The sequence below is a fragment of the Lepus europaeus genome, chromosome 18 (genome assembly GCF_033115175.1).
Source record: "Lepus europaeus isolate LE1 chromosome 18, mLepTim1.pri, whole genome shotgun sequence".
Classification (NCBI taxonomy): domain Eukaryota; kingdom Metazoa; phylum Chordata; class Mammalia; order Lagomorpha; family Leporidae; genus Lepus; species Lepus europaeus.
The window spans coordinates 37461907-37488287 of record NC_084844.1 but is presented as its reverse complement, the minus strand read 5'-3'; the positions used below and the strand labels follow the sequence as shown (position 1 = coordinate 37488287).

Sequence of the window (26381 nt, the reverse complement as noted above, 5' to 3'; positions counted from 1 at the left end):
TTATATTCCTTAAGGCATAAATTATGCCTTTATGCTTAAGCCAGTTCCTTCCCTGGAAACAGAACCCCGGCTCCCCAAGGCCTTTCTGCAGCTCTGACGTCCTTCTGCCCCGCTGTTCCGGGAGCAGGAGAGTGGCTGTGGAGCAGCAGGGTGCTGCCCCTCTCCCGGGTCCTTCCCCGCCTCTGTGTTCAGAGAGAAATGACAGAGTCACTCTAGGCAAAGGGAGAACAGAGCTGCCCATCCCAGGTAGGAAGCAGATGTGAGTTCCCCAGCGTCCCCCTCCCTCAATTCAAGAAGTGCCTGGGCATAGAAGCCACGTAGGGACACTTTGTTGTCCACCATGGCCCTGTTCCCAGAAAGCCAGGCAGCGTGCCATGCAGTGCCTCCTGTGCCTACCCTGAACATGCCCTGGCACCTGCTGTGGCGGCACCAGTGGAGCACCGCTGCTGGCCCTAGCCTGGTCCTTCCACGCCTCCCCAGCACCCCCTGCCTTCTGTTCATGTGCCCGGGTGCAGGTGGCACACTGCGGGGGCCGGCGTGGATCCATGTGTCTGTAGAAACCCACAGAAATGCCTTCCTCCCAAGCCTTTTGTGCAACTGGGATGACAGGACAGTGACTGATCATAAGGCTAAGGGGACCCAGGGGCTGACACTGCTGTTCTTCTGGCAGAGGTGGCTGCAGTATCCATGCTGTGTGTGGTTTTCCAACTGGCATGTTCACCTTTAAGATGTTGTAAGCTGGAAAGAGCCAGAATTGCTTGTTGAAGGCAGAAAGTGATACCCTGACTGCAAAGTTGGGTCTAGGAAAGAAGTTCTAGTACCATACCTAGGAAATGCCTCTTCAGTGGCACCATGGCCACGTGTCCCCGACAGCCAGGCAGCTGGTGAGAAATAGCACGCCATTTTCTGAAGGTGAACAGGGGATCTTGCCTCCTCCCTTAAGTTATCGGACCCTGAGAACCCAGCTCCTCACCTTGATTCAGAAGCCATTTGGTTTGATGCAATTTAGTGCAAGAGAGACAGCATTTTCTCGGAAGGAGAAGGGGTCATTTTAGTGCCATCCCTTCGTCTGACTGTATTTATAAAAGCACCTGGGCTTGCCTTCTCCCAGGAAGCAGCGAGTCACAGTTCTGTTAGCCAGGGGACCTTGCAGCCTGAGGGCTGGCACTGAACTATGACAGACCTCTTCCTCACTACCCCAACTGACCCAGATTCCCGTTTCCTAGGCTGCCCAACTTAGGGAGGGCGATTAGGGAAGGAAAACAGAGGCCTGTCTCTGCCAGCACACACACACTTCTGTGTTGCTTCATACGGGTATGTTTGCATAAGGACACAGGGCGCGGGGCTGGAGGAGGGGGGGGTCATAGTTTGTTGTGCTGTTGTTGTTCCTATTTGGGAAACTACTACAGTGATTTTTAAAAATACGACCGCTAGAGCACTACCACGATCACAAGAAACTTTAGGGTTAAATGTCTCTTGAGAAGATTGCTGTTAAAATCTATATGCAAATACACCTGTACTTAGATAGGTATGGCCCCCTTTGAAGAAAAGCAGATATATGAAAATGGGATTTTAAAAAAACTAGATACATTGGGAGGAATTATTCCCATTACAAAAGGATTATTTGCTTTACCAAAGGATTCACTGCAGGGTTCCTTCTAAATAGCTCCCTCAAGGCATTTAAAACAGGATCTGATTTACACAGTTTTTCTGGAATGCTTGTGTGTACAGAAAGGCACACCTGTTACGGACATAGAGATACTGTTGCAGGATTATTTTTTGCACTCTATCTTACTGTCTTTATGGAGAAATTTCTTTCAATATAGAAAATGTGATTACATAGATCTTTTAAACAGCTACTTCTGTTTGTACTTCTGAATCTTAATAAGATTCCAGTCTTTTTATGCTGATTTTTCAGTCTTCAGATGAATGTAGGGGCCTGTGTTCTAATATCTGAGATACTCAGGGGCTTTGTGGGGAGGGTGGTCTAGTTCTTATCTTCAGCATCCTAACTATTTAACCAATCAAAGCAAATTGTGTGTGTTTTAATAGAAGTGCCCATGAAAGTTAAAGTTGTGTTTAAATTTACATAGGCTTCTTAGTATAACTTTTTAAAAAGTTAATGTTTTTAAGAAAATACTTCAGTATCACATTTTTTTTTTTTTTTTTTTTTTTGATAGAGTGGACAGTGAGAGAGAGACAGAGAGAAAGGTCTTCCTTTGCCGTTGGTTCACCCTCCAATGGCCGCCGCGGCTGGCGTGCTGCGGCACACCGCACTGATCCGAAGGCAGGAGCCAGGTGCTTATCCTGGTCTCCCATGGGGTGCAGGGCCCAAGCACTTGGGCCATCCTCCACTGCACTCCTGGGCCATAGCAGAGAGCTGGCCTGGAAGAGGGGCAAGCAGGACAGAATCCAGCGCCCCGACCCGGACTGGAACCCGGTGTGCCAGCGCCGCTAGGCGGAGGATTAGCCTGTTAAGCCACGGCGCTGGCCCAGTATCACATTCTTTTGTAGAGCCTTTTGCCTGTTTGCCAGATTAGGATTGTTGTCACATCAATGAGAAACTGAGTTTGAAAAGGAAGGAGACCTGTGCAGCATCACCTAGTGCCTTTGGCTGAGCAGGGAGTCTCCTTTTCATTCTAAACTCCGAAGGTCCCACCTCCCCCACTGGATCCTCCACTGGGCAGGCTGCTCAGCCTGGGGCAGGGCTGGCCGCCTGCTGTCCTCCCTCAGTGTCACAGCTGGGTAAAAGCACTTCCGGCCGCAGAGATGCGCTGTCCCCTCCAGGCGTTTCCCTTCCGCTTGGACCCTGTGGAAGAGGGGTGGCTTTTCTTCGGGTCCTGGCTCCAGGGACACCTGACAGGCTGCTGTGCTGTGGGTGATTTGTGGGTCAATTTAAAATGTTCTATTTAAGGAGTGTGGGCTCTTGAACCAAACTATCTAAGCCCAACCCCCGGCCTACTGTTTCCTAGCTTTGTGGCCTTCGGCAGGTTATTTAACTTTTTTGCACCTCCGTGTTTTCATCTGTAAGTAAGATAGTGATCTTTTAGGGTTGTTGCAAAGATTAAATGAGACGAGACGTACTTAAACAGGACCAGCACACAGTAATATCTCAATAATGTTAGCTCTTCTCATCTGATCAAACTAGCATTGCCTCTTCTGTACTGAACTCATTGCATTAAAAATGTTTAGTGATAAGGTTGTGTTTTTAGGATTTCATGGGGACTTTTTACACCTTTCTTCCTCCAAGTAGGATTGCAAAGAAGAATGACTTTGCTCTGTAGCATATTCTTAAACACACTCTCACACGCGCCTCGCTTTCCTAAAAACCCCGAGGCCCTGCAATCTGGCTAGAAAAGAAAGAAAACCATTCCAAGATATTTAATTGTACAGGGAGCTTACAGGATTGATCGAGAGCTTAGCTTTTCACAATAGTCCAGTGAATAAGAAATGCTCCTGACAAACGATCAATGATGGGATAATCACTCTTTATCTCCCTCCTCATTCTTACCTTCTTTCTTTCAGGAGAACAGGGTTCAGAAGTCAAAAATCTTTATAGACGCCGCTTTTAAATTAAGCAGAAAATAGACATTGACATATTTGTTAATCTCCCCTAAATCATTACCGGGGCTGGATGCTTTGCCGTACAAGGAGAGGGGGGCCCTCCGTGTGTCGCACAAAGGTGTAACTAGCTTAAGAGCGGCTTTCTATATTTAGAAAATAAAATTTTAAGAACCTCTTTCTCCTCCTGACCTCCTCCCTCCCCTCCAAAAAGGCACACGAGTCTTTGGCCTTCTCATGTGCATTTTAAAACACACACATTCTGTACTTTGGTCTCCTCCTTGTTGGGGCACTTTTTTGAGGCGTCACTGAAGGAACCCAGCGAGGCCCCTTTGAGGTGATGCTCTGTGCTCTTCCTGTTCTTGGGAGGGCGGGGCATTCCATGTGTTTACTTGATTATTTTTTTCAAAACTCTGGAACAGCTTGACTGGGTGGCCAGGGCCTTCATCAGTCCATGTGCCAGCCCCCTCTGGGCCCTGCATCTTGGTAAAGCCAAATCCTCCTTTCCAGAACCTTCCCCTCAGCCTGGAGCTCCTCCTTCTTCTGAACTCAGTGCTGAGCCTTGTTCTTAACTCCTTGCCAGCAAGAGGAGCCAACACTCCAGCTGGTTTGCTTCTGTGGCAGCTCCCAGGGGAGCTGCCTGGTTACCCTTCACTTTTATTGGGGGTATGGCACAGGTTTTGGAGAGAACCAGACCCAAGTGTAAGTTCTGACTTTGTCACTTGAAAGCAAGATGCCACTGAGCCTGTGACTTCTTGTTTGTAAACCAGGGAGTCTGTAAGGTGGGGCTGTTGTTGGGATCAGAGGTAATGTACGTGAGGCAAGGCGGAAAGTGCTTAGTAACACAGAGGTATGCAGCTGGGCAGCAGTTTCAACAGCTGGCCAGGTCTGAATTGTCCGTGGTGACCTTCGAGCTAGGGCCCAAAAGACTAGTGTGGGGACTGGCATAGCAGATGCTTAGTCGAGGGTGTGGGACGTATGGTCCGTGGGATGTCTGCAGGCACCACGTTGGCTGCCATCCCACAAGGAGAATGTTGCAAGGGCCTGGAACTGCTGGTTTAGCAGTGTCCGCACTCCAGCCATCCCTGGGCCTGAGCCCGCAGCAGGGCTGTGATCTTACCTGCTGTTGTAGTAGGTCTTGATTTCACAGTAACAGGAGAACATGCCCTTAAATCTTAGGCCTGGGGCTGGCACAGCGGATTAAGCCTCCACCTGCAGTGCCACCCATATGGGTGTCAATTCATGTCCTGGCTGCTCCACTTCCAATCCAGCTCCCTGCTAGTGCACCTAGGAAAGCAGTAGAAGATGGCCCAAGTGCTTAGGCCCCTGTGCACATGTGAGATAGGCCCAGGTGAAGCTTTTCGCTTCAGTCTGGCCAAACTCTTGCCATTGCTGCCATTTGGAGAGTGAACCAGCAGATGGAAGATTGCTCTCTGCTCTCTTTAACTCTGCCTTTCAAATAAACAAACAAATATTTAAAAAATAAAATATTAGGCTTATGAGGTAACTGAATTTGACCTATAGAGTGGGAGTTATTGGAGACGTCACCCTGGGTTTAGTGATGGGATGGGATGGGTGTGGAACTTCTGCTTTACCAGCTGGGGGTCCACCTTCCCCACTTAGCATTTTCTGACATTTCAAAGGGATACTACCACTGAAGCACTTGTGTTTTTTCTTTTTTTCTTTAAGTTTATTTTCAAGGCAGAGTTAGAGGGGGAGAGAGAGAAGAGATCTGGGGTCAGTGTTGCGGTGTAGCAGGTAAAGCTGCTGCCTGTATCGTCACCATCTCATATGGATGCCAGTTTGAGTCTTGGCTGCTCCACTTTTGATTCAGTTCCCTGCTGATGCACCTGAGAAAGCAAAGGAAAATGGCCCAAGTGCTCGGGCCCCTACATCCATGAGGGAGACCTGGAAGAAGCTCCTGGCTTCCGGCTTCAGTCTGGCCCAGCCCTGGCTGTTGTAGCCATTTGGGGAGTGACCCAGTGGATGGAAGTTCTCCCTTTCTCTCTCTCTCTCTCTCTCTCTCTCTCTAACTGTGCCTTTCAAATAAATAAAATGAATTTAAAAGAGAGAGAGAGAGAGAGAGAGAGATTGAGATTGTCCATCTGCTGGCTCACTCCAGAAATGCCCTAAATGCCAGGCTGAGTCAGGCCTAAGCCAAGAGCCTGAGCTCCATGTGGATCTCCCACATGATGACAGGGACTCAAGCACGTGGGCCATCTTCCACCATTTTCCCAGGAGCTGGATTGGAAGCAGAGCAGCTGGGACTTGAGCCAGCACTCACACATGGGATGCTGGCATCGCAGGCATAAGCTGCTGCCCCACGGCACCTGCCCTGAGCACTTCTGCCCCAAGCGAGCAAGAAGGGACAGCATAGCACTAAGTGGAAAAGCCTCAGGCGCCAAACTGCCACATTTTGAGTCCTGGCTGTGTCCCTATCTGGCTTTGTGACCTTGGTAATTTTTTTTTTTTTTAACTTTTATTTAATGAATATAAATTTCCAGTGTACAGCTTATGGATTACAATGGCTTCCCCCCCCCATAACTTCCCTCCCACCCACAACCCTCCCCTCTCCCGCTCCCTCTCCCCTTCCATTTGCATCAAGATTCACTTTCAATTCTCTTTATATACAGAAGATCAATTTAGTATAAAGATTTCAACAGTTTGCACCCACATAGAAACACAAAGTGAAACATACTGTTTGAGTACTAGTTACAGCATTAAATCACAATGTACAGCACATTAAGGACAGAGATCCCACCTGAGGAGCAAGTGCACAGTGGCTCCTGTTGTTGACCCAACAAATTGACACTCTAGTTTATGGCGCCAGTAACCATCCTAGGCTGTCGTCATGAGTTGCCAAGGCTATGGAAGCCTTCCAAGTTCGCCGACTCTGATCATATTTAGACAAGGTCATAAAAGACAGAGTGAGGATAGTAACCAATGATCCTAAGAGTGGCATTTACCAGGTTTGAATAATTATACAGCATTAAGTGGGGAAGAGGACCATCAGTACACACAGGTTGGGAGTAGAGCCATTGGTGGTAGAGTAGAGGTTATGATTACAAAGGAATGAGGCCCAAGTGCACTAGACAGGGCCTAGAACAAAGGACAGAGTCATTATTAGAGGAGCTAAGAAAGGTGCTGTCTAAGCTACAATTAAGTTTTCTGATTGAGAGGCAAATAGAACCTGATAGAAGGGGCTTGATAATAATCTGGTGGGCTTTAGGCCTTGTAAATTCAGAGGCCCAGACCTATCTATCTCTTCACATGGGGTATATCCTAAGGGAGGTGTGAACCTCCTAGGGGAAGGCACTCTGTTGACTTTCATTACTTGGCTGGCCTGGGAGGAGAGCTGGCCAGGTAAAGGCAGGGGGCATCTCTAACAAGAAATTTACAGTTCTGCCTGTAATGTTGCTGACCCTACTTGACCATCCCCTCAGCTGCAGTGGTCACTTTGGAAGTTGGGCTGAGTGAAGGGCTTTTCAGCTTAGAGCCAATAAGATCTGTGGCTCTGACCTGGGCATCCTTCGACTCCAGGGCAGGTCCATTTCCAGTGATCCCACTCTTGGCAGAGCTGCCAGGGCTCTTCACAAGCTGACTTCTGCTGAAGCCCAGGCTTACCACATTGAAAGCCACTGCAGTGGACTGGCCTGTTGGGTCTCCTTGAGGGCAGATCACTGTACAGATCAGCCATTAATAGGCCTGCCACCCATTGCTTCTGATGCCGAGCTTTCTTTTCCTCCTGGTTTGTGTTAAAGCAGACCAGAGGATGCAAGTCAAGGGAGTGCCCGTTTCCCATCTCTAATCTTCAGTGGCCTGAACTACAAGTCTATAGTCACAGGCATGTTCTGTAGTAGTTTTCCTAAGGTAGACAATGCCCATGAGGAAAATTATATTCTCACTTTAAAACTTTCTTTCCCTTTGGTCTGAAAGGGAGGTTTTTTCTACTTACTGTATACTTCGCTGATGGCGAAGTGAATCTAGCTATGAGATTATTATTTGAGTTCTTATTTTGGCTATGCTATTGCAGAAAAATGTTAGCCATCTCTTTTATAAGGTCTAAAGATTAAATTGTATGTCCTACAGATTCCTTCATAATAGAATTAGTTTCCTACCTTGAAGAGAATAGAGAAATGAAAGAACAAGTTGGGCTTAGAATAGAGAAATGAGGGAGCAAGTCCTAGATCGCTTGCTGACAATAGCAATATCACATGAATACTTAGCAAACTGTTTCAACCATTAGATAACAACTTAAGAAAACATTTACCAGAAGGTCCAATGCCTTCTATTAATTTTAAGAATCATGTATTTGAAAACACCTCTTAAATATCTAACATGGTGTAGTTTGTTTAACCAGTAAACTTAAGCACAACCATATAAAATGTTTTTAGTTTCTCTCTACCAACAAGTTTAAAACATATGATACACAGATTCAGGTCACACAAATTAAAATGTATCTTTGATTGATTTTAGCAGCTTAAATTTATGGACAATCTTATCTATAAGCCATTTAAAATAAAACTCTTAATAAAATTTCCCCATGTGGACATACAATATGTACACACATATAACATAGCATAGTAGACCAATATAGCAATTTTAATAATAGCTTTTAAAATCTTTAACTCTTTTTGTAGATTGCCAATTGATTTGAATTGCTTTTTCTTTTTAGTAACCTCAGTTAACCATACTTTCTCTCAGTTGGTACTGTTAATACATTATTGGCTTCATCTGTTTACAGAGCCATCCCAAAGTACTGAATACAATAAAAGTGGCTGGAAAAAGTCCATAGGAACCTATAGGAGGACAGCTAAACACAGAACCAACAACGCTTTAGTTTTATGAGCAGCAGATCATATATAACTGTGGATGACAAAAGACTTTAAGTCGCCATGTTTAAAATTATAAACTCATCAACCAACAAGAGGCACTTGCTTACTTCACAGTATTTTTGAAAGCACCTGTAGGATTTTACAAGTATTTAACCCTTTAAGCCTCTGGGGCTTTCTCATTAAGATAACTATCATGTCTAGTAACACAAGATCATTAGACTTTTTAATTCTCAAACATTTGTATTAATAGCATTTTCCATTATAGAAACTTAAAGTCTGGTACCACATCACATCTTGACAGTAATTCTAATATACTCCAAATAGACTGATTAGTTGGTGTCTCTATAAGATGAGAGACATAGGTCCTTCGATTTTTTCAGTTGGGCCCAAACTGGAAAAACCAAAGTCCAGGATTTACTGGAAATTTTAGAGACCAGATTGTTTGAAACTTTGATTTTTTGAATGCCTGTCAAGAATGCCAAGAAGGCTCAAAATCCAAAATATCTGGTTGAAATAAGATTTCTTAAAATCATGACATAACATAGACCAAATTTGATCATTGTTACAAGGTGATTATTCAAATTTTTGAAAAAAGCACATATTTAAATAACCCATAGCTCTTAATAAAAATTCAGCTGTTTTTTAACAATTAGAATTGAACAGACATCAAGAGAACATAATAGATTACTTTAACACATTGCTTTAACAGAGCATCAGAGTTTAATTCTATGTCAAAGAGAAATTGAGCTTTCTGTGATCTTTTGCTGTGAGGTTTCCTTCCTTTACCTTCTTTCATATTGGTGACCATGTTTCTGTGTTTCTGTGTGTAAGACATCTTTAAGCATCTTTTGCAGGGCAGGATGAGTGGCAACAAATTCTTTCAGTTTCTGTTTGCTATGAAAAGTCTTAATTTCACCTTCATTGACAAATGAGAGCTTTGCAGGATATAGTATTCTGGGCTGGCAGTTTTTCTCTCTTAGTACCTGGGCTATGTCTCGCCATTCCCTTCTAGCTTGTAGGGTTTCTGATGAGAAGTCTGCTGTGAGTCTAATTGGAGATCCTCTAAGAGTGATCTGACGTTTCTCTCTTGCACCTTTTAGGATCTTTTCTTTATGTTTCACTGTGGTGAGTTTGATTACAACATGTCGTGGTGAGGATCTCTTTTGGTCATGTTTATTAGGGGTTCTATAAGCTTCCTGTACTAAGATGCCTCTGTCCTTCTCCAAACCTGGGAAATTTTCTGCTAGTATCTCACTGAAAATGCCTTCTAATCCTTTCTCCCTCTCCATGTCTTCAGGAACTCCTAGAACCCGAATGTTGGGTTTTTTAATAGTATCCTGTAGATTCCCGACAATATTTTTTAGGTTTCTAATTTCTTCTTCTTTTCTTTGGTTTGCCTGTTTCCTTTCCTGTTCTCTGTCTTCTAAGTCTGATATTCTCTCTTCTGCTTCGCCCATTCTGTTTTTAAGGCTCTCTAATGTGTTTGTCATTTGCTCTATTGAACTCTTCATTTCATTATGATTTCTAGTCACTATCAGAGTTTCTTGTTCCACTAGTTGTTTCATTTCATTTTGATTCCTCCTTAATATTTCACTTTCACGAGAGAGATTTTCTATCTTGTCCATGAAGGATTTCTGTAGTTCAAGAATTTGTTTTTGAGAACTTGTTAATGTTCTTATCAATTTTTTGAGATCCGCTTCTTGCATTTCTTCGATCTCATCATCTTCATAATCTTGAATTGGGGTGTCTTTTTCATTTGGGGGCGTCATAGTTTCTTCCTTGTTCTTGTTAGCTTGGTTTTTGCGTTTGTTGTTTGGCATGTTGGAGATATTTGGTTTCTTCACTGTGGTGTTTTTTCTTGTTACACTATGGCTCTATATTAAGTGGACTGTCTGCTTTCAGTGGAGCCTTAGAGGCTTGAGATGAGTGTGGACTGAGAGCTCTGTTTGGTTCCTCAGGGTTGAGGGTGTGTCAAGGATGACACTCCCAGGTTAGGTGTGGTAAATCTCTCTTTCTTTTTTTGATTTAAAAGGGAAGTAATTCCGCACAGCTGATCGTAATTGGAGGTAGTTAGCAGGCAAATGATATACCCACAGGAGCCAGAGATCGGAAGCTCTTTCCCAAGGACCACACAGGGAATCTCTGCTGCCCTCAGTGTGGGCTCCAATTCTCCTGAAATCTCCCACTGGGTTGCCAAGTTAGATGCTAATCTCCTGTTATTTCACCCCTCCCCACAGAGTCAGGTTTTTCTGCTAGGCTCAGGGCTGGTGCAGACCTGAGGTCGCCCTGCTTATGACGTATGTCCAAAATGGCGCCTGCTCTGTCTTGCTCGCCTTTGAGAGGTGAGCGGAGAGAGAGAAACTTGTGTCCGTATCAGTCACTTTTTTAATTTTTTTTCTCTCTCTTCTAGTTAGCCTGGTGAACTTTTCCCCACGGAGTTTCAAGCCTCGTTCCCTCTAGCCTCCTCTTTCCGCTTGCCTGCTGGTATCTCGGGCTATGGAGGTTCAGCTCACCTCGCGTTCCAGCGCTGGTGCGTTGAGTCTGCCGCTGGTGTCCCGAACTTGGGCTCCCACGCTCTCCACGCAGGTCCACTGTGAATCACTAGTTCCGGAAGAGTTTCCTCTGCTGTTTCATCCCCTACTCTTCCTTGACCCTGCAGTATCTCCACTTATATTAAACTTTCTCTCCCCCCGGACTAAGTGTGCTTCCTGCCTATTCCGCCATCTTGCCGCCTCCAATGTGACCTTGGTAATTCATGTAAGTTCTCAGTTTCCTTGCCTCTAAGGTTGTTGTGAAGATTAAACATGTTAACAGACAGAAAGCACTTAGAATGGTGCCCAATAGCCTGTAAATATTAACTTTGATTATTGAGAGTGTGTAGGAAATGACCAGAAAAGACATATTTTTTCAACTCGACTAATTTTTCAAGTTTTACACAGAAAAATTACAAGAGTAATATAAGGAACTTTGAATGCCTTTTCCTTTTTTAAAGGTTTTTTATTTTTAAAGATTTATTTATCTATTTGAAAGAGTTAGAGAAAGAGGCATCTGGCTCCTGCTCTCACAGCCATTGCAGTACACCGAGCTCTATAGAGACAGCGCCGGGGCAAGTGAGCGCCGGACGGGCCCTGGGTGACGCTGAGCCTCGCTGAGGAAAAATAACTGAACATGGGCAAAGGAGGTCCTGAGAAGCCGAGAGGCAAACGTCCTCGTGTGCATTCTTTGTGCACACTTGCCGTGAGGAGCACAGGAAGCGCCCAGAGGCTTCTGTCAGCTTCTCAGAGTTTTCGAAGAAGTGCTCAGAGAGGTGAAAGGCCACGTCTGCCAAAGAGAAGAGAAAGTCTGAAGAGGAGGCCAAGGCGGACAAGGCCGTTAGGAAAGAGAAGTGAAAACCTACATCCCTCCTAAAGGGGAGGCGAAAAGAAGTTCAAGGATCCCAACGCACCCAAGAGGCCCCCTTCGGCCTTTTTCTTGGTCTGAGTATCACCCAGAAATCCAAGAACATTCTGGCATAGCGAGCTATCCACTGGTGACGTCGCAGAGAAACTGGGAGAGATGTGGAGTAACACCCTGCAGATGACAAGGAGCCACGTGAAGGGAAAACGCGGAGGGGGGCTCGCCGCATACTGGGCTGAAGGAAAACCTGATGCTGCAGGAAAGGGAGCCGGCAGGGCTGAAACATGCAAGAAGGAGGAGGAAGAGGAAGATGAAGAGGGAGAAGATGGTGATGAATAAGTTGGTCCCAGCGCAGCTTTTTTTCCTTGTCTATAAAGCATTTAACCCTCTGTACACAACTCACTCCTTTTAAAGAAAAAAAACTGAAATGTAAGGCTGTGTAAGATTTTTTAAACTGTACAGTGCCTTTTTTGTATATTTAACACACTACCAAATGTCTTTATTTTTTAAAAAAATGTATTTGAAAGGCAGAGTTTCAGAGAGGCAGAGGTAAAGAGAGAGAGGTCTTCCATCCACTGGTTCACTCCCTGGTGGCCGCAACGGCCAGGGCTGTGCTGATCTGAAGCCAGGAGCCAGCAGCTTCCTCCGGATCTTCCCACACAGGTTCAGGGGCCTGAGGACTTGGGCCTTCTACTACTTTCCTGGGTCACAGCAGAGATCAGAAGTGGAGCAGCCAGCATTTGAACCGGCGCCCATATGGGATGCCTGCACTGCAGGCAGTGGCTTTACCCGCTATGCCACAGCGCCAGCCCCGGCCCCAGCCCCAACTGAATGTGTCTTTAGATGGCCCGGTCCTGGTGGTATTTTCAGTAGCCACTAACCTTGCCTGGTGCAGTGTGGGGGCTGTAAACTGGCATGGAAATTTAAAGCAGGTTCTTGTTGGTGCACAGCACAAATTAGTTGTATATGGGGACAGTAGTTTTTCGTCTTCAGTTGTCTCTGATGCAGCTTATACGAAGTAATTGTTTACTGAATACCGCTCTGTAATTGCAAAAACAGAAAAGTTGCAGCTGTTTTGTTGACATTCTGAATGCTTCTAAGTAAAGAGTGTTTTTTTTTTTTTTTTTTTTTAAACAAAAAAGAGATCTTCCATCTGCTGGTTCACTCCCCAGATGGCCACAGTGGTGAGAGCTGAGTTGATCCGAAGCCAGGAGCCAGGTGCTCCATCCAGGCCTACCACATAGGGGGCAGAGGCACCAAACACTTGGGCCATCTTTGGCTGCCTTTCCAGGCAATTAGCAGGGAGCTAAATCAGAAGTGGAGCAGCCAGGACATGAATCAGCACCCATGTGGGATGCCAGTGTCACAGGCATCACAGGCATCACCCACCAAGCCATAGCACCAGCCCCAAGGTTTGGTTTTGTTTGTAAGGTTATTTATCTGAAGCAGAATGAGAGGGAAAGATTGATCTTCCATCCACTGGTTCACTCCCAAATGGCCTCAGTAGCAGGGGTTGGCCAGGCTGAAGCCAGGAACCAGTCTGGATCTCCCACGTGGGTGGCAGGGACCCAAGTATTTGAGCCATCACCTCTACCTGCATGTTAGCAGAAAGCTGAATGGGGACAGAGGTGAGACTTGACCTCAGCCTTCCAAGATAGGGTGTCGGTGTCCCAAGGAGCAGCCAAACCCACTGTACCAAAATGCCCACCCGGACTCACCATTGCTGACATGTCGCCCCACCTGCTTTAGCACTTGTGCGTGTTCATGTGCAGGTGCTTGTGTTTCTCCCACGCACTCTGTTGTGTCTCTCACTCCACGCACAGACACATGTCCTCTGACCCATCTGAGAGTAATCTGGGCATCATGCTCCTCTATCCATAACTATTTTTCTTAAAGAATTTATTTATTTATTTTGAAAGAGCAGTTACAGAGAGAAGTAGAGCCAGAGAGAGAGAGGTCTTCCATTCCACTGGTTCACTTCCCAAATTACCACAATGGCCAGAACTGAGCAGATCCGAAGCCAGGAACCAGGAGCTTCCTCCAGGTCTCCCACGCGGGTGCAGGGTCCCAAGGTCTTGGGCCATCTTCTGCTTTCCCAGGCTGTAGCAGAGAGCTGGATCGGAAGAGGAGCAGCCGGGACTAGAACTGGCGCCCATATGGGATGCCAGCACTGCAGCCTCGGGCTTTAACCCACTGTGCCACAGCACCGGCCCCACCTCCATCCATAACTATTTAGAGTGTATTTCTAAGTACAGACTTCCTCTTACATAACCATAATGCGTTTATCATAACCAGGAACTATAAACATTGATACAGTACTGCTGTCTAATCAGTTATTCATGTTAAAATTTTACTAGTTTTCCAGTAACGCCCTTTGTGGAGGTTTTTTTTTTTTTCTTTCTCTTTTTGGAGCTGAGACCCGTTCCCCAACCATACACAGCAGTCTGTTATCAAGTGGTTTGTCTCCTTCAGCCTAGGCTCATTCTTCAGCACTTGTCTCTGTCCTTGACACTGTTGACGAGGGCAGCCCACTTTTTGCTAGCATGTCCCTCGGTTTGCTGTGTCTCCTGTTCTCCCATAGCCAGGTTCAGATTCTGCATTTGGGGCAGGAATATTGCCGAGGTGACGTTCTCTTCCCCTCGGGACACCGCAGCAGGAGTCTCCGATGCCAGTCTGTCTTGTTACTGATGATGACGATTTTTATTACTTGTTTTGTTCACTCAGTCCATGGCAAAGCTTCCCCTCTGTAGCTGGTGGGTTATGTGTAAGGAGATCCTTGGAGACCACGGGGGCATCTGTCTCATCCAGCGTTCACGCCCTCAGGTTGACGATTGTTGGCACTCGGTCGCTGCGATGGTTATGAAATGGTAGCTTTCTAACGCCATCATTCCTGCTGCAATGGGGAGTGTTCCCTTCCTTTTCCCCCCCACTTAATTATCTGTGCCAGGGCAAACTCATGGATTCTTACTTCATTCCTGATACGTTGGTTCCTCTCAGTAGGGAAGGAAAGACGCCAACTTCCATATCAAGGGTGGTCTCCCTGAGGGGGTCTTGTCTCCTGTCAGCCTCCACCCACCTGTGCTCAGGTAGATCCATGCTAGAACGAGCAGGCCTTCGTGTCCCCCTCCCTGGACGTGGGGCCCAGTGCAGTCTGGCCATGCACCTGTTGTGGAAGGAAGGTGGCTGACTTGTTAGGAGGCTGAAATGGCTGGCCAGGGCCTGTCCTGTGCGTGGGAACTCCACGGGAGGCAGTCTTCAGTGCCGCCCTTGGCAGCTCATGGTAGTGAGGGGTTTAAAGAACAACACAGAGGTGGAATTGGGCTCCTACAAATCTCTTGGAAGCAAGACCAGGTACTGCAGCTGCGCCCTGTCCTGTGAACACGTGCTTGCCTTTGGTCCCCACAGCTCACGCAGCTGCCCAGGGCTGCTGATGGCCAATGATTCGTAGTGGACAGGCCAGCTCGGAACAGGCCTTTCTCTGCTGCGTCCCTTCACCTGGCCTCACGTATTTATTTGTCAGCTTTGGTGACAAAGCACTTCAGGTTGTCCCCAACACCGGGGGCTGTCACCTATTGCTCCTTCAGCTAGACTTCCTCCTCCTTAGTAGGCAGGCAGCTGGATTTACAGTATTGATTGCAGCTCGCATCCTGAGAGTAATGAGGAAGAAAGGTACAACGGAGCAGCACCTCTCTGGGACACCACTGATTGGAGGGGGCAGGTCCTCCTTGCTCTACGGAGCTCCCAGCCTGCTGTCTGCTGAGGGGAGGTGACCTGGGAGCTCACTGGGCCACCTTGCTCCTCCAGCCCAAGAACTAGGGCTTCTCTCTTGCTCTGGTCAGTGCCCTGGCACTCGCAGCCCAGTTAGGAGACCAGGGGCAGATCTGCTGAGCTGACGAGACACATGATTCTGGCTTGAACCAAATTGAATTCTACTAATTTGAGGGTAAGAGCATCGCAGCCTGAGTGGAAGCTGTGGACCTGTAGCTTGCAGCTTTCTTGGGTATCCAGGGCCCTGCCCAGCGTTTCTGGCAGGGACACTGGGAGGCAGCACCCCTGGTTCGTGCTCAGAGCACAGAGGGAAGCTCTCCCCACACTGACACTCTGACGTTGGTCAGCAGGACGGGCAGGGTGGCAGTGTGCCAGCCCTGGCCTCTTGTGGGCACAGAGGTGCTAAGTTGGTAAGCAGTGCAGTTCCCTAAGTGGTGTTTGCACCTGCTCGGGGAGAGCCCCAGGAAACGGGGCTGCTGTTGCTTTCACACTCATGACCTTCTCAGAGGAAAGAGGAGGTGGGGGCTCCCCAGGGCAGCACAAGGACACATCTGGTGTCTCGCAGACCCTGGTATGCAGCCGGGAGGTCGTGAAGCCCACGGAAGGCTGGGCCCCAGGGGGAGGGGGACGGTGGCTGCTTCTCTGCAGGAGTTCTTGGTCACCACAGAGTGTGACAGGCAGGTCTGTGTAATTGCAGGCACCCCAGAGCTAAGCCCCGCCGAGCGGAAGGAGCTGGAGAGCAAGTTGAAGGAGCGGGAGGAGTTCCTGACTCCCATCTACCATCAGGTCGCCGTGCAGTTTGCCGACCTGCACGACACCCCGGGCCGGATGCAGGAGAAGGGTGTGATTAACGTGAGTGCGCAGCGAGGCCACGAGGGGGCCAGCAGCCGGCAGAGCTGGATTAGAAACGCTTGTGCAATCTGACCACTTCCAGGCTTTTTAGAAACTTTCCCTTCTCTTAATCCATTGTCATCCTGAAACAACCTCTGCCTCAGGTTTCCATGGACTCCTCGGGAGGCCAAACGCATCGTGCTGCAGGGAAACTGAGTCACGTGTGCCCCTACTGGTGACAGCTGCCCCTGCCTGCGGACTGGGGGTCACTACAGCCTCGGGGGGCCATCCAACAGCATTCACGTGTGCTCTGCACGCGGCTGGCTGAGCTGGCGGCTCCGGCATGATGCCGCCTCTCGGGAGTTCACAGCCTTCCCAGAAGTGTTCAGCCTCCTGCAGAGCTGGCATTAGGCAGGCCCATGGCTGTGCCCGGTACAGTCAGCAGGGCCTGCGGCTGCAGTCCTGCGCTCGGGGGCTCCTAGAGGTGCTTGGGAGTTCACAGCCAGGAAGAGCTTGTTGGGAAAGTGGTCTGCTGCCTCTGGGGTGCCCTGTGGGCTCCGTGCTGAGCCAGGCTCAGCCAAGATCAGCCTTGTCTGTGTGCAGGACATCCTGGACTGGAAGACATCCCGCACCTTCTTCTACTGGCGGCTGAGACGTCTCCTGCTGGAGGACCTGGTCAAGAAGAAAATCCACAACGCCAACCCCGAGCTCACGGACGGCCAGATCCAGGCCATGTTAAGGCGCTGGTTTGTGGAAGTAGAAGGAACAGTGAAGGTAGGCGGGGCGCCTGCAGGGGCCCGCGGCTGTATAACTCACCCCCACCAGACGGTCACAAGGTCTGTCAGGGAAGCAAGGCCTGAGCCCCTGCCCCCCATCCCCCGGTGACATGTCGCGACGGCTTGTTAGAGATGGGGGAGGCGTGTTGTGCTGCTCACGCGGTCACTCAGCAACACTGAGCAGCTGCTGTGTAGCAGGCAGCGCACTAGGCCCTGGGACGGGGCAGTGCCGGAGGCGGGCACTGCTCCCGCCTACCCGGAGGCGGGCGTTAACACAACGGCTGAGAGCACGACGGGGGCCAGCGGGGCCTGAGGGGCCTGGTGGCCAAAGTGCTATTTCAGCAGAGCAGTGTGGAAACTGAGGATGAGCGAGGAGGAGGGCAGGCGGCAGACCGGGGGAATGGGGACACCAGGAGAGGCGGGGTGAGAGGACGGCTCCGAGATCGCGGCAGGGCCTGTGTCACGAGTGTGGATGTACGGAGGTCTGTGGGAAGCCGCAGGTGTTTGAAGCAGTGACGGGTGCCGGTTTCTGTTTGGGAAGATTGCGAGGGGGCATGTGGAGGGTGGGGCTGAGGGCAGGAGCACGCACCTAGGAGGCCGCGGCGGCGGTAGCGTGGGCAGCACACACTGCAGCTACAGGGCGGATCTCACATCAGGGCCGGAGGGCAGCACCCACTGCGTGTGGGGAGCCGGGGGGGTGGGTGCCTGCTCAGAGGGGTCTCATGAAACTGGTGTGCACCCGAGATGGTGTTCCCGGTGCTCCTGCCCCCGAGCTGGTCGGGGGAGGTCCGAGGCCAGGACCATGTAGCACAGGCACCAGCATTTGCCCCAGAGCAGCTGACTGCACAGGACAGCCCACGGGAGAAAGGGAAGAAAAATGTGGGGCCTGCATTTATGTTTACAAAGCAAAAGAAGTTAACCTTTATTAGTAGTTAGTGTATGGCTTAAATCATATGTATTACATGTATATTAGTATATTGGTCTTTTTAAATGTTATTGAGAAGGAGACACATAAAAACATAGGACTCCCGTCTACCAGCTCACTCTGCAAATGCCCACAGCAGCTAGGGATGGGATGGTCCCTGGCCAGCAACCAGTGACTCAGTCTAGGCCTCTCCCAGGTTCTGCAGCGGCAGGATGGAGTCAGGCTGTGGGTGTCTGAATAGCTGGGCCAATGCCTGCTCCTGTTCTCTGATAGCCACGTGGTCAGAAACACTGCTGACTGCCAGGCTGAGGGGCCGGTGGCAGCTTCAGGGGTCCTAGCCTGCCAAAAGGCCTCTTGCAGGCAAGAGCTTCCCGCCACCTCGGCTGGCCGTTTGCAGGAACAAACTCCAGGCTTGGCCATCAGCTTGAAAGCCAGTGCACCGGCTGCTGCTCAGATCCACCGTTGTGTTAGGTCTGCCTGTTTCTTTACGATCGAAAAGCTTCTTTGGATAAATATTTCAGATGTGCAGCGGGGGGCGCAGCCTTGCCCAACATTTGGTTCAGGTTAAGGTCAGTCTGGGGCATCATAATTGAGTGAGACACTTTTGTCAGTGGCTGCTGGCAGCTTCTAGTGGAAGTTGGCATTGAGAATCACACAAGTGTAAAATAAGAGGTTGTTCTCCAGTGAAGAGTGGCCAGCCAGGTAAATGGAGTGTGTGTGCGGGGGGCCAGGAGAGGCCTGGCCGCCTTCCTCCCACATTAGTCCCTAATGGACGTGCACGGCCTCAGTGGGCACAAGGCTGAGGGGAAGGAATAGCTTCCCTCCAAGCATGACGTGCACAGATAGGCTGGCAGTGCGCGCCCAGGGGTGTGGTATGTGTAAGTAGGTCATTGCCATCTCCCACCCCGCTGGCGACAGTCAGCTGTGTGCACAGTCCTGGCTAGGACTGCAGCCAGCAGACCCCAGCCCCAAGGCACTGGTGCCCACTCTGCCCACAAATCGGGGCTCCTCTCCCTCGCCCCCAGCCTCAGGGCAGCCGTGGAGATGGAGGGAGGACAGTGACCCTGTGGTGTCAGGGCTCATGGCTTCGACACGTCTTTGTGCGCTGTGCAGGCTCTGTAGGACCGCGGTGCAGTCTGCAGTGCCCTGGAGAGAAGCAGTGTGGGAATGCTCAGGAGCCAGCTGCACGGCCTCTGAAGGGCCGACGTGGAATTGCGTGGTGTTTGGAAAAGGCTTGAAACCCACCCCCTTGTTTGTTTTGTTTGGGTTCTTCAAATAGTGACACATGCTGTCTCTCAGGGCAGCGAGAGTAGACCTCAGCTTTGCACAGGCGGCCACCCTCTGCTCCCCGCCGTGGCCACCGCAGGGAGAGATGCTTGGTGGCTAGCATCTACCAGCCAGGCTGTGTGTTCTTTTTGCCCCCAGAGAATTTTCTTTCTTAATCCTGAAAAACAGATTCCAGGACAGAAAACTGAAGACACGGTGAGGGTGTATAAGTGAGCGGCGTAATTGTTTTGTTTCCTGCGGAGGTGTCTGTTACCAGGAGTTATGGGATTCTGTCTGGCTCTACTGGGACAGCCCTGTCGTAGGAGATAGTAGGGTTTATGGTTCCTAGTCTCACCGCAAGCAGAAGCAAAACATACTGCAGCTCCCTGAGGGGGAAAAAAAATACCCAGAACCGTGGTTTAGATTGGGTCGTGAGAACGTGACATGGCACGTTTTCCACCTTGACTCAGACCCAGTTTGAGGTGTGTGGTTTTTTGGTTTCTGTGACCCGCCGAGAGTAACACTGAGATTCGGAATAGAAGGTGGCTTTGGGGCTCCCACAAGCCCGGCAGAACCACGTGAGCTGCCCGTCCTCCGTCAGGAAGTGCAGAGCACGGACGGCACTGAGCACACTCAGACCAGGCCTGTTTGCTCCAGGCAGCGCCAGGCGTGTGACACCAGCCTCTTGGGGGAGGGCACGTGGCTGCTGCTCAGCGAGCACACACAGGGCGTCACTGCTGCTTCTGGGTTTCCAAGTGGAGTGAGTGCCAGGAGAAGCCCCGGTGAGGATGCTGGCGGAGCACACTCCATGGTTAGGGTCACTGGATGACTTCCACTGACCCTCATGCCCCGGACTTCTTCCACAGGGCAGGGAGGCAGGCAGGGGGAGGCCAAAGCCAGAGAGCATGGCTGGGCCCTGTTGGGACAGTCCAACAGGCTACCCAAGCCCATGCGGCCTTGGGACTTTGTACTTCAACACCTGTGACCAAAGTCTCTTCGCCCTCTGGACATCTGTCGGGCAGCTCGTAGCCAAGTGAGTGCAGGGACACTGAAAACGTCTTCCCGAGATGTGTGTGACCTGCGGGATACGTGTGCCGCCCACCCGGCTCCAGGAGGAGCCTCCCCCACTGGAGGCTGTCCAGGCAGCTCCCAAACGGAGTTCTGTGCGGGGCACAGTAATCAGGGCTCACAGCCTGCGGGGTGTGCCCTGCTGTCCCACTGCCTAGGAGGCTTAACAGCTGTCCAATATGTTCGAAATGCAGCTTTCCTAACAGGTCATTTAGATCCTGTAAGATAGCCTAATTACTACATCTGATTAGTGAGGCCGTTAGAGAGTGTCTGCTGGATGTTCCCGTGGGCCAGGCCAGCGCTGTGATGCTGGCGTACTGACGCTTTACTGGAATGGAAGTGTTGGGGGGGGGGCACACCTGTTGCCAGGTAGCTGCGCTTCCACCACTTGTTTAGAATCCACAGTGGGATGCTCGGAATGTTAAGAAGGTTCAGAGTGTCTTTGTCTTTACATAAAGAGAGGTCTTGGGTGTAGGACCCAGGTCTAAACACAGAATGTCTGTCGCAGGCCTTGCCCGCACAGTATTTCTAGCGTGTTCCCGAGTTCTCACTACAGCCCTTCACCTGGGCTCAGGTGTGCAGTTTCTCCACTCATAGCATCACAGCCTTCAAAAAGTGTTGGATTCTGGTGCATCTGGAGCTTAGGGATGTCCAGCCCATAATGTCTCTTTTCCTGGGAATAAGCGGACCTATCCTACCGGAATCACGAGCCTTACAACTCTAAATGGGCAAATAACCACTGGAACCCACCTTTTCCCAGGCAAAGCAAGTTAGCTCCCGACAGCGCATCCAGCCCTCCCAGGCCGTTCCCACATTGGTCTTCTCTTTCCAGTCGCACACCTGATCGGGACTTGCGACCCCTCTGCCTTGTGCGCTCTCGGCAATGATTGTCCCCTCATCAGGGGTTTTGCTTGCTGCTGTCATCCAGTCATTGTATAGCAAAGGCCCATATTTCCAGGCAACCACAGAACTTGAAATGTGGTGCTCTGTCCTGTCTGGGAACTTCTGCAAAGGTTTAATTTAAACACCTACGCGCTCTGGCTGCAGGGGAGGGGCTGGCGGGGTGTTTTCTCTGGAGGGTAGCCGGCTTTCCCGGGCAGCATCTGAGCGTCAGGAGAAGCTAATACATTACACCAATCAAGGAGAGTTATCTTAAGCCACAATTAATCTGCTCCCTGGCATATGTTGATAGGAAAGCATCATGCTGTTTCTTAATTAAAAGCAAACGGATTAAAAATGATTAATAAGAGTATTAAATATTCTCCTAAACGAAAAGCTTTGGGATTCTTGGGTAAATCTAGTTGTTTTGTTTTGTGCGGTTCTTTTTCCCATTCTGAAACCCGAGAAGCAGTCATTGTTTCTATGTAGGGGAATGCAGAGAAGTCCCCACACCATGGAGCAGAAGTCCAGGTGCATCCTTCCCTGTGTGGGACAGAGCCAGAGCTGGGACACAGCAGTGCTGCCCGTCCCCACCTTGTCACGCACCTCTTTTCCTTAGGAGCCAAACTCTGGTCTGCAGGGTAGCCCACTCAGGCCTGCCCCGCGGCGCTCGCACAACACACCGCCCTCCCCAAGGCAGAGCTGATCTATCCATGATTACCACAGGAGGCAGGCAGACAGCGAGCAAAGCCCACTGCAGGTGCCTATTCCCGGGGGAGTCCCGCAGCTCCGAGTCCCAGTGCCCGACAGCTCTGGAAGGCGCCGGCTTCGCAGGGCCTTTGTTTGGAGCTGTGCACATGTGCCTTTGCCTGACGCGGGCCGGCCTCTTGTAACCACGGCTCAGATTCCATGTCCCTACAGAGCCACCCAGTAAGTTCCAGCACCAAACTCATTGTCATTCTGACTTTGACTTTGTTAGTGATAACAGAGAAGGATAGCGCACCTTTAAATGACGAGCTTGGTGTTTAATTACCCAAACAAAATGACATAAATATGAATGAGCCCTAATGGTGGTACTTGGTTTTCCGGAAACCATTAACAAAACGATTCCTAAATGATTTGTAAGGAAAATGAGGAGAAGAGCGCAAGGAGAAGGCTATTAGGCTGCCGGCACACTCCTGAGTGATTATGTCGCCAGCTACCTAGGAAATACTGGGCTAAATGATCTTGAAAACGGGAGGCCAGGGCGGGGTTGAGCCTTCCAGGGCTCCAGTGTCTGGACCCCTTGACGGCTCCCATCGACAGCAAAACGGGGATAGGTTTCGGACCTGGTGGCTCTACCCTGGCACTGACATCCACTCCATCAGCTCTGCGCGGCGCCTCCCCGAGCACAGTGGCCGGTTCTCTGGCGGTGTCCCAGGGGACGACAGACTTGCACCCTAGGAATCGGGCTCCGTCCCCGCAGCAGCGAAGTCCCCAGTAAACCCCCTTTCAGCTGTCTTGGGTTCTTGACTGTTTCTCTCAAACCTGTCGGGGCAACTCCCAGCCCGTCTTAGCCCACGTCCAGGCCGCACCAGCATCTTTCCAGGGACTGGACTGTGTTTTGACCAATAGCCGTCTGTCCGCAGGCCTATGTTTGGGACAACAACAAGGACCTGGTGGAGTGGCTGGAGAAGCAGCTGACCGAGGAGGACGGCGTCCGCTCGGTGATTGAGGAGAACATCAAGTACATCAGCCGAGACTACGTCCTCAAGCAGATCCGCAGGTGACCAGCAGGGGGCTCACAAGGGGGGGGGAGGCTCGTTTCCGGGGAAGAAGTTTCAGGACAAGTGCCCGGGTGCTCGCTCTGGTCCCTTGTCATGTGAGCCGTGGCGGCTCTCAGGGAGAAAAAGGCCAGAAGCATCCACGCCCAGGTGGTCTCAGGAGACCAGAGGCTTGCTCCTTGTCGGCCCCCATTCCTCTGAACACAAACACAGCAGCCGGCAGACCCTGCCCGGAGGAAACCCACCGTGGAAGCCCGGCCTCGTGCTCTGGCCGGCGCACCCCAGAGCGCCTGTGGTTGGCGTTCTGCCCCCCAGGCTCATCCCTTGTGAGGCGCTCACTGACCTCCCGTAGTCACAAAGGTCCTGGGAAGATGGGATGGGCGTGTCCCGAAGTGCCAAATATTCTGAAATGCGCGCATAGTTTTGTTTTCGTAAGAAAACCCTGGCCCCTCAGCCCTGAATCCTCCCCTCCGCATCTACCACCACCAGCAGCAGCTGCTTGCAATTCTGCAGTAAAATGGCCACAATCATGAAGCCGTGGGACGGGGCCGGAATCCCGCCCTCCCACGTAACCTCCTCCCTGGGCCCGGCGTCCCGTCAGCCCTCGCCTCGTGTAAGCGGTCTGTGGAAGGCAAGCAGCTGCCCTGCTCGCTCCCAGAATCCCCCACAGCGAAGCTGCAGCCCGGCCTGCGCAGTTCCGCCTCCTGTCAGCCAAGGCCTCTCCCGCCCCTCGGTCCTTACGCGCTCATTCTTGGTGCACGGTGCACGCTGAAGGAGTCTTGCGTTTACGCTAACTTCTAACTCACTGCTGATTTTGACGCCTTCCAGGCAGGCCAGGCCCCCTCAGTTTTGTTTGGGTTTAAAACGACTCAGGAAGATCTCCGGGTCTGTCCTGTGCGCCTGGGAAGTGCGGCACCGGCTCTGGCGAGGGGCTGGCGCTGGTGTCTACAGCTCCCCTCACCCCGATGTTCCACCTCTTCACCACCCCCTCTGCCCCTCCAGCTTGGTACAGGCCAACCCGGAGGTCGCCATGGATTCCATCGTCCACATGACCCAGCACATCTCAGCCACACAGCGGGCCGAAGTCGTCCGGATCCTCTCCACGATGGACTCCCCTTCCACGTAGGCAAGGCTTCCTGCCCACCCCCGGCCTGCCTTCTCCGGACAGAAGGGCTCCAGCCGCCTTTCCACTGACACCACTGTACTGAGACGGCCCTGGAGGCCACGGGGCACTCTGCTGCCCTCAAGTATTTCCGGTGACACATGACATCCTGGTAGGATCACAGGCCCCCGCCGACCCCAGTCCCGCGCGCCCGCTCAGTATTTATTACCCTGGCTGTGACCACGGTGCGCCCTCCCTGCCCGGGCGGAGAAGGCAATGAAAGGTACGTGCACGTACCACGAGGCCTTACCACGCGCACAGCGGCCTCCCGCCCCGGCAGCAGCCCCCACCCCAGCCCCGTGAGCCGCAGCCACGGGCAGCAGAGGAGGGCTGGGGCCAAGCACTTGGGAGGATGAAGCCCACCGTCTGTTGCTTGTCACCCTCACGGCTCACCCAGCACTGGAGAGCAGTCCCGGCTGAACCCCACCAAGGCCCCTGGTTATGAAGAGAAAGGAGAGCGTGCAGTCTCCTGCCAGCGCCAGGGGAGCTCAGAGATGAAGGAAAGCCCACAGTCCCCCAAGCAGAGGAAGGCAACGGACAGGGTACTGTCCCGGACGCGGGGTCCTCGGCCTTGGGCTAACACCTCTTAGAGCCCCAGGGCTCTAAGCCCCACATGCGGCCTGGCAGCTCAAGGCCAGCTCCTGAGAGCCCAGCCTTCGGCCAGGTGGCCTTGTGCCTAATGGAGACGCACGCCCCAAGGAGAGCTGCCGCCTGTGTCCCCGCAGAGCTGCGCCCCCACCTCCTCCAGGCAGCCCCCCTCACAACCAGCCTTTCCCCTGCTGTAGGAAGGGCCTGGGGCCCACTGTGCTGCCGCGCCAGGAACAGACTCCGCATGACCTTAAACTCAGTCATGGTGCTGCCGTCTCCGGGGTTCCGGGGCCGCCTCGGGGGTGCGGGGGAAAGCTGCCCCACTCCCTCCTTGGTCTCCTAAAGCAAGAATGGTCGGCCATCAGGCCCGGGGCGGCGTCACCGGCCCACCGCCATGGGCTGGGCGCTTTCGGAGGAGGGCGGCAGGGGCAGACCGAGCGCCCCCAGGAGTCCTGCTGCTTCCCGAGTGCACCGAACCCCGCGCTCCCAGGAGGCCTGGCCCGGCCTTGCTGCCCCTCTCCCCACCAAATTACGTCACAGGCACTGAGCAGGCTTCCTCTCCTGAACCCTGCCCTGGGCCCCGCCCGGGGACGGTGGTGAACAGGGAGGAGCCGCCTGGGCCCTGCTGTCTGCTCACTTCGCTGGTCTCGGTGACAGTCCAGTGGCCACGGCCCCCACTGAGCAAGGAGCTTCCGTCAAACACTTCACATTTTGTTGAAATAAATCTCCACATTTGTAGAAGGTCGCAGCTTGTTATTTCAGGCCCTGCCCAGCCTCCCCGAGAGCAGAGGAGGGGGCCTGCATCTCCCCACACCCTGCTCTCCTGAGCGAGCGGAGAAGCAGGCAAAGCCGTCGGCACGCTGGCACCTGCGGCTGAGTCAGCGCTTCACGTTCTGTCCACACGCGCTGGACACGTGATTCTGCCTGCTGAGAGCTACACGAGGGGCCTGGCAGAGATGGCCCCCAAAGACATAGGGACAAGAAAGCCCACAGAGGGGCCAGCGTTGTGGCACAGGTCAGTCCACTGGGTGCAGCACTGGCCTCTCAGAGCACAGAGGGAGGCCTGGCTGTTCCACTTCCTGTCTGGCTTCCCATTTATGTGTCTGGGAAGGCAACAGAAAATGGCTCAAGTACTTGGGTCCTGTACCACCTACATGGAGCTCCTGGCTGTAGCCTGGCTCAGACCTGGCTGCCTTGGCCATCTGGGGAGTGACCAGTGGGTGGAAGATCGATTTCTCTGTTGCTCTGCCTTTCAAATATTTTAAGATGTATTTATTTGAAAGTCAGAGTTATGCAGAGAGAGAGAGAGGTCTGACATCTGCTGGTTCACCCCCCAAATGGCCACAATGGTTGGAGCTGCGCTGATCCAAAGCCAGGAGCTTCATCCTAGTCTCCCACATGGGTGCAGGGGGTAAGCACTTGGGTCATACTCCGCTGCTTTCCCAGGCACATTAGCAGCGAGCTGGAGAAGTGGAGCAGTTGGGACTCAGACTAGCACCCATAAGGGATGCCGGCACCGCGGGCAGTGGCTTTACCTGCTGTGCTACAGCGCTGGCCCCATAA

General features: G+C 51.4%; 1 protein-coding gene across 9 annotated transcripts in view; it reads left to right on the top strand.

Moving 5' to 3' along the window:
* Window positions 1–25551, top strand: part of ACACA (acetyl-CoA carboxylase alpha) — a 332967-nt gene extending 307416 nt beyond the window's left edge. For all 9 annotated transcript variants that reach the window (XM_062216876.1, XM_062216880.1, XM_062216874.1 and 6 more), the window contains 4 exons: window positions 16258–16412; window positions 16995–17165; window positions 22934–23070; window positions 24071–25551. In XM_062216876.1, the coding sequence (XP_062072860.1) occupies window positions 16258–16412; window positions 16995–17165; window positions 22934–23070; window positions 24071–24194 (587 nt within the window). In that variant the 3' untranslated portion in view covers window positions 24195–25551. The remainder of the gene's footprint in view (window positions 1–16257; window positions 16413–16994; window positions 17166–22933; window positions 23071–24070) is intronic.
* Window positions 25552–26381: the final 830 nt, after the last annotated feature.